The sequence below is a fragment of the Aquarana catesbeiana genome, linkage group LG09, assembly GCF_042186555.1.
Source record: "Aquarana catesbeiana isolate 2022-GZ linkage group LG09, ASM4218655v1, whole genome shotgun sequence".
Taxonomy (NCBI): Eukaryota; Metazoa; Chordata; class Amphibia; order Anura; family Ranidae; genus Aquarana; species Aquarana catesbeiana.
This window is the reverse complement of record NC_133332.1, coordinates 310,349,635-310,357,228: the sequence shown is the minus strand read 5'-3', so window position 1 is coordinate 310,357,228 and position 7,594 is coordinate 310,349,635. Positions and strand designations below refer to the sequence as shown.

General features: G+C 41.3%; 1 protein-coding gene across 1 annotated transcript; it reads right to left on the bottom strand.

Annotated features, from left to right (window-relative positions):
- Positions 1 to 818: 818 nt before the first annotated feature.
- CLDN2 (claudin 2) lies at positions 819 to 2,072 on the bottom strand. Its single transcript, XM_073600650.1, has one exon. The coding sequence runs from the start codon at positions 1,781 to 1,783 to the stop codon at positions 1,106 to 1,108; it is 678 nt and encodes a 225-aa protein (XP_073456751.1). The 5' UTR covers positions 1,784 to 2,072; the 3' UTR covers positions 819 to 1,105.
- Positions 2,073 to 7,594: the final 5,522 nt, after the last annotated feature.

Here is a 7,594-nt window from a genome sequence, read left to right as displayed (position 1 = left end):
TTCCTCCATTTATATCTCTTATATATTCCTCCATTTATATCCCTTATATATTCCTCCATTTATAGCCCTTATATTCCCCCATTTATACCTCCTATAGATTCCTCCATCTATATATTTTATCTTCCTCCATTTATATTCTTTATATATTCTTTATATTCCTCCATCTATATCCCTTATATTCCTCAATTTATATTTCTTATATATTTCTCCATTTATATACTGTATCGTATATTCCTCCATTTATATTCATTATATTCCTCCATTTATATATCTTATATTCCTCCAATTATATTCCTTATATTCCTCCATTTAAAACCCCTATATTACTCCATTTATATCCCTTTTATATTCCTCCATTTATATTCCTTATATATTCCTCCATTTATACCCCCTATATTCCTTATACAGTATATAATAATCCCTTATAACAATAATAATAGTAATAATAGTAGTAATAATATAATAATAATAACAATCCCTTATACAGTATATAATAAAAAAGTTTTAAAAAGTTACTTTATAATGTTCAAAACTACAACCACAAATACAAAAATACAGCCAGAGTTTGGATCAATACTTTATTGTAGAAAGCTGAACCCTTTACCAATTCAGCAATTCCACTTTTCCTTTTAGTACATTTATCATCGGCGGCAACCTTGGTTTTTTTTATTTGACTTTGTGCCACAAATAGATACAAAAGGTTTACACTTGTATTGCAAAAAAAAAAAAAAAACAAAAAACAAAAAAAAAACCCACCTGACCATTTATTAAGACTCGTCAGCATGAAAAAAAAAAAAGATAAACGCAATAAGCAAACCTTATAAGAAGTTAAAGTTGCATTTATTTGTTTTTTCTTACAGTCAAATATTCCTGTCTATTGGAGGTACTAAGCGACGTTTTCTAGTTTAGACTGCCCATCTCATTAGGTCAGTTAATTCTGCTTTAAATGCAGATGCCGTTAGGGGTTTTTTTTTCGGTGAAGCAGTACTAATTAATAGGATTAGCAGTCTCTTAAGTCTACTGACTCGACAGTATGTGGAGTACGGGATCAACTACCGATCAATCAAGCTGGAGTAGAGTACGTTTTAAAGGTCTCCTAGTTCTTTTATACGTAACCTGTAAGGCTGTAGCCGCTGTTCTCCACCTTGGGGTTGGGTCCTTTGTTGGATGTCACTGTCCTGCTCCTCTGGTACTTGCTATAAAAGCCCTGGTCCGGCTCCCTGGGGGGGCATGAAGCGCACAGAATGGCGCCGCCCACGACGGAGAAGATCGAAGACATGATGCCAAGATACAAGGCAGACCCGATCTCGTACCTCTGGGCGTCCGGAAGCAGCGGGTTGTAAAAGTCTTTGAGGATGGTGTGCAGGTTCCAGCAGATGGGCACCATGCAGATGACCCCGCCTACGATGAATAAGGCGCCGCCGGTCACCGCCAATTTATCCTTGCCGGGGCTTCCTTGGTTGAAGATGGTGCACTTCATGCCGAAGACGGAGAAGAGGGCGGAGAGGGAGGAGACCACGCAAGAGGTTATCATGAGGGCTTGGGCGGCTTGGGTTTCTGGTGGTAGACCCAGCATGGAGTTGTAGATGTCGCATTGGGTGATGCCCGTGCTAAAGACGGCGCATTCCATCCACAGTCCCTTATTGAAACCCACGGCCGTCACGATGCTGGCGCCGATGTAGGAGCTGACCTTCCAGTCGGGGAGGAGCGTAGCGATGACTGCGCCTAACAAACCCAAGAGGGCCATGAAATAGCCCATCATTTGCAAGCCGACGGAAGCCATTTTTTATTTTTTTGGGGGCTCTACTTTTCTGGTCCAATTAATTTCCAGCTGCCCGGTCTTTTTTTTTTCTGTATTTCAGGGTTCCATAGCTGAGCTGGATCCTCACCGAGCGGAGCGTTCCTAACGAGGCAAAGGCTTTCCCACCACAGTTAGAGGTCTTTATGCCTGCAAAGTGTTTCTCAAGATAAAATACGCAACCGGGTTGTGGTTCCAGCTGTTTGGATTGGATGTCATGCTGAGTCCAGTTTATACTGAGATTAATCGTGAAAAGGTAAGAACGCGAAGGGGAAGGGGGAGGATGTGGAAAGCAAAAAGGGGGTTGGCTGAGGGTTAAATATTCACCAATACTGATTGATTCAAAGAGTGCCCCTTGACCGTGTTATCTATGAAACATAAAAAAAAAAAAAAATCATACGGACCCCCCTCCCGGGTCCTGTGATCTCCTGCCAGCCAAATCTACCTTCATTATGCAACCCACTTCCAGTGTGCTGTATTGCCTATACAGTACCTCACTCCAGCTGCCAATGTTCTCAGCACCGCGCAGCCTTGTATTGCAACATGTACCTGTGAGTGTACAAATAGAATAGTGTGAAGTACAACTAACAGGGCTGCTTCTGAAACATACAAGGCTAAAAAAAAAAAAAAAAAAGTAAAGTGGTCGCCTGCCCCTTGTGTGTGTGTGTAATAATAGAGACCTATATTTATATAAAGTATGCCTAAATTCAACTTAGAGGTGTATTTATCAAAATTGGCAGAGCTACTTGTCCTCTATGCACCTTCGTTTCTATGTGAATGGAGGCAACATCAAACGTTATTAGGCTATTTTCTCTCCAGGTCGAATATTATTTATTCATTAAAAAAATATTGCAGAGGGATTTAGGAAAATATCCTTTTATGGCCAAGCTTTGAATGACAATTGCGCGGTCATGCAACACTGATAGCCACTGATAAGCTGCACTGATGGGCACTGATGAGGAGGCAATGATGGGCACTGATGAGGAGGCATTGATGGGCACTAATGTGGAGGCACTGATAAGCTGCGCTGATGGGCTCTGATGAGGAGGCACTGATAAGCTGCACTGATGGGCACTGATAACTGCACTGATGGGCACTGATGAGGAGGCACTGATAGGCTGCACTGATGGGCACTGGTAAATGCACTGATGGGCACTGATGAAGAGGCACTGATGGGCACTGATGAAGAGGCACTGATGGGCACTGATGAGGAGGCACTGATATTCTGCACTGATGGGCACTGATGAGGAGGCACTGATGGGCACCGATAAGGAGGCACTGATGGGCACTGATAAATGCACTGATGGGCACTGATGAGGAGGCACTGATGGGCACTGTTGAGGAGGCTTTGATGGGCACTGATGAGGAGGCACTGATAAGCTGCACTAATGGGCACTGATAAGCTGCACTGATGAGGAGGCACTGATAGACACTGATAAGCTGCATTGATAGGCACTGATAACAGCACTGATGGGCACTGATGAGGAGGCACTTATAAGCTGGACTGATGGGCACTGATGAGGAGGCACTGATAAGCTGCACTGATGGGCACTGATGAGGAAGCATTGATGCACGCTGATGGGGAGGCACTGATAAGCTGCACTGATGGGCACTGATAAGGAGGCACTAATGGGCACTAACGAGTAGGCACTGATAGACACTGATAAGCTGCACTGACTGGCACTGACAACTGAACTGATGAGGAGGCACTGATGGGCACTGATGAGGAGGCACTGATGGGCACTGATGAGGAGGCACTGATGGGCACTGATGAGGAGGCACTGATAAGCTGCACTGATTGGTACTGATAAGCTGTACTGATGGGCACTGATGAGGAGGCACTGATAAACATTGGTAAGCTGCACTGATGGCTACTGATAACTGCACTGATGGGCACTGATGAGGAGGCACTGATGGGGAGGCACTGATAAGCTGCACTGATGGGCACTGATGAGGAGGCACTGATAGACACTGATAAGGCTGCACTGCTGGGCACTAATAACTGCACTGATGGGCACTGATGAGGCGGTACTGATAATGTAAACAATGTACGCACTGTGCCCTGTCAGACTTGTCAGTTATCAGCTCTCCTTTCCTCACACAGAGACAGCATGTGAAAAAAGGAATGCCGATAACCAGCAAGTCTGTTTACGTGTGACCAGCTGTGATTGGACACAGCTAATCACAGGGTAAAGGGCCGCCGTGATTGGCACTTTACTGCAATCTGTGATCAGCTGTGTCCTAAGGACATCACACAGAGCGAGCCCGATGCGTGCCCAAGTAGGCGTGCACATGGGAGGATATCCATGGATGTCTTCCTAGAACTGGAGAGCCGTGCTGTAGCCATCTTTCAACTATAGCGTGGGCAGGAAGAGGTTATCTTCACTTAGGGGTGTAATTATAAAGAAATTTGCAGAGCTGTTCGTCCTGTATGCACCTTCGTTCTGTGTGAATGGAGGCAAAATCAAATGTTATCAGGCTGTTTTCTCTCCAGGTCAAATGTTATTTATGTATTTAAAAACTGTAGAGTGATTCAGGACAACACCATATTATGGCTACTAGATTATTAAAAACAAAACCAAAAAAATTTTTCTCCTTCACTGATGGGCACTGATAGGCTGTACTGATGAGGCGGCACTAATGGGCACTGATAGGCGGCACTAATATGCAGCACTGGTAGGTAATGATAGGTAGCAGTGATGGTCAATGATAGGCGGCACTGATAGGCACTGACATCACCAAAAAGGGTCACACATAATGTTCAATATATGTAATGCTGGAGAAGAGTGTCAGAGACTGCAGACCTAATAGAGGAAATGAGGGTCAGAGAGTAAGGACAGGATACATTGTTGGTGGTCAGAGAGTGAGGACAGGATACATTGTTGGTGGTCAGAGAGTGAGGACAGGATACATTGTTGGTGGTCAGAGAGTGAGGACAGGATACATTGTTGGTGGTCAGAGAGTGAGGACAGGATACATTGTTGGTGGTCGGAGAGTGAGGACAGGATACATTGTTGGTGGTCGGAGAGTGAGGACAGGATACATTGTTGTTGGGGAGAGAGTGAGGACAGGATACATTGTTGGTGGTCAGAGAGTGAGAACAGGATACATTGTTGGTGGTCGGAGAGTGAGGAAAGGATACATTGTTGGTGGTCAGAGAGTGAGGACAGGATACATTGTTGGGGGTCGGAGAGTGAGGACAGGATACATTGTTGTTGGGGAGAGAGTGAGGACAGGATACATTGTTGGTGGGGAGAGAGTGAGGACAGGATACATTATTGGTGGTCAGAGAGTGAGGAAAGGATACATTGTTGGTGGTCAGAGAGTGAGGACAGGATACATTGTTGGTGGTCGGAGAGTGAGGACAGGATACATTGTTGTTGGGGAGAGAGTGAGGACGGGATACATTGTTGGTGGTCAGAGAGTGAGGACAGGATACATTGTTGGTGGTCGGAGAGTGAGGACAGGATACATTGTTGTTGGGGAGAGAGTGAGGACGGGATACATTGTTGGTGGTCAGAGAGTGAGGACAGGATACATTGTTAGGTGGTCAGAGAGTGAGGACAGGATACATTGTCGGTGGTCGGAGAGTGAGGTCAGGATACATTGTTGGTGGTCGGAGAGTGAGGACAGGATACATTGACAACTGCACTGATGGGCACTGATGAGTGGCCATTTATAAAAATAACAATATTAAAAATAATACTAATAATAACAATTAATAATAAACAATAAATAATTATTTATACTAATAAAAATTAATAATAAAAAAGAGGTTTATAATAGTAATCATAATCATAATAAATTATAATGCTAAAAAATAAATAATAATTAAAAAGGCTTTAGTAAATCAAATGTCACCCAATTGGGGTTTACATCTACTTTATTGCATTTTAAATAATAATAATAATAATAATAATAATAATAATAGTAATAATAATAATAGTAATAATATTAATTTTAACAATAAATAAACAATAAATAATTAATAATAACAAAACACAGTCGTTTATAAAAAATAATATTAATACTAATAACAATAATAGTAATAATAATAATAACAATAAATAATTATTAATACTAATAATAATTAATAATACAAAAAAACTGATTTATAATAATAAGAATAATCATTATATATTCTAATGCTAATAATAAATAATAATAAAAAACAGCAGTTTCTAATACACAAGGCTTTAGTAAATCGAATGTCACCCAGTTGGGGTTTACATGTACTTTATTGCATTATAAATAATAATAATAATAATAATAGTAATACTAATAATAATAATAGTAACAATAAATAAACAATAAATAATTATTAATAACAAAACACATCCGTTTATAAAAAATAATATTAATACTAATAATAATAATAATAACAATAAATAATTATTAATATTAATAATAATTATTAATACAAAAAAACTGAGATTTATAATAATAAGAATAATCATAATAAATTCTAATGCTAATAATAAATAATAATAAAAAACAGCAGTTTCTAATACACAAGGCTTTAGTAAATCGAGCGTCACCCAGTTGGGGTTTACATGTACTTTATTGCATTAGCCCAGCTATAGATTCATATACTGATTGTTTAAGGCGATTGCCATTCCGCTGCATTGTGCTCTAACAGCATTAGTTTCAGTGTAATAACTTGCAATGAAAGGGGATCAGACTGAATAAAATGTAAAATGTCGCAACTTTGTATTTATTTTAATTCCTTGTGGAATTTGGAAACTTTAATCTGTTCCCGTCTTTTACGCCAATCACTTCCACGCTGCTTTTAACCCTCCCGGTATTAATTTTGTGGCTTGTAGAATACTGCTTCCTACATTTCATTCATTATAGAATACTAGAATGTGGATGTAATCATAGAGATACATACACTATATTACCATAAGTATTGGTCCCCCGGCCTTTACACTCACATGAACTTTAATGGCATCCCAGTCTTAGTCCGTAGGGTTCAATATTGAGTTGGCTCCACCCTTTGCAGCTATAACAGCTTCAACTCTTCTGGGGAGGCCGTCCACAAGGTTTAGGAGTGTGTCTATGGGAATGTTTGACCATTCTTCCAGAAGAGCATTTGTGAGGTCAGGCACTGATGTTGGATGAGAAGGCCTGGCTCGCATCTCCGCTCTAATTCACCCCAATGGTGTTCTATTGGGTGGAGGTCAGGTCAAGTTCCTCCACCCCAAACTCGCTCATCCATGCCTTTATGGACCTTGCTTTGTCCACTGGTCCTAATCATTTGGTGGAGGATGGTTTAGGGTTTGGGGTTGTTTTTCAGGGGTTCAAACATTCCCATAGACACACTCCTAAACTTTGTGGACAATCTTCCCAGAAGAGTTGAAGCTGTTATAGCTGCAAAGGGTGGGGCCAACTCAATACTGAACCCTACGGACGTATGTCCCGTACACACGATCGCACATTCCGACAACAAAATCCATGTCTTTTTTTCCGACGGATGTTGGCTCAAACTTGTCTTGCCTACACACGGTCGCACAAATGTTGTCGGAAATTCCGATCGCCAAGAACGCGGTGATGTAGAACACATACGACGAGCCGAGAAAAATGAAGTTCAATAGCCAGTGCGGCTCTTCTGCTTGATTCCGAGCCTGCGTGGAACTTTGTGCGTCGGAATTGTGTACACACGATCGGAATTTACGACAACGGATTTTGTTGTCGGAAAATTTGAGATCCAGATCTCAAATTTTGTTTGTCGGAAATTCCGATGGAAAATGTCCGATGGAGCCTACACACGGACGGAAATTCCGACAACAAGCTCCG

Excerpts from the sequence above, each read along its gene's own strand:
- CLDN2 (XM_073600650.1), bottom strand. The coding sequence starts at position 1,783 with ATGGCTTCCGTCGGCTTGCAAATGATGGGCTATTTCATGGCCCTCTTG.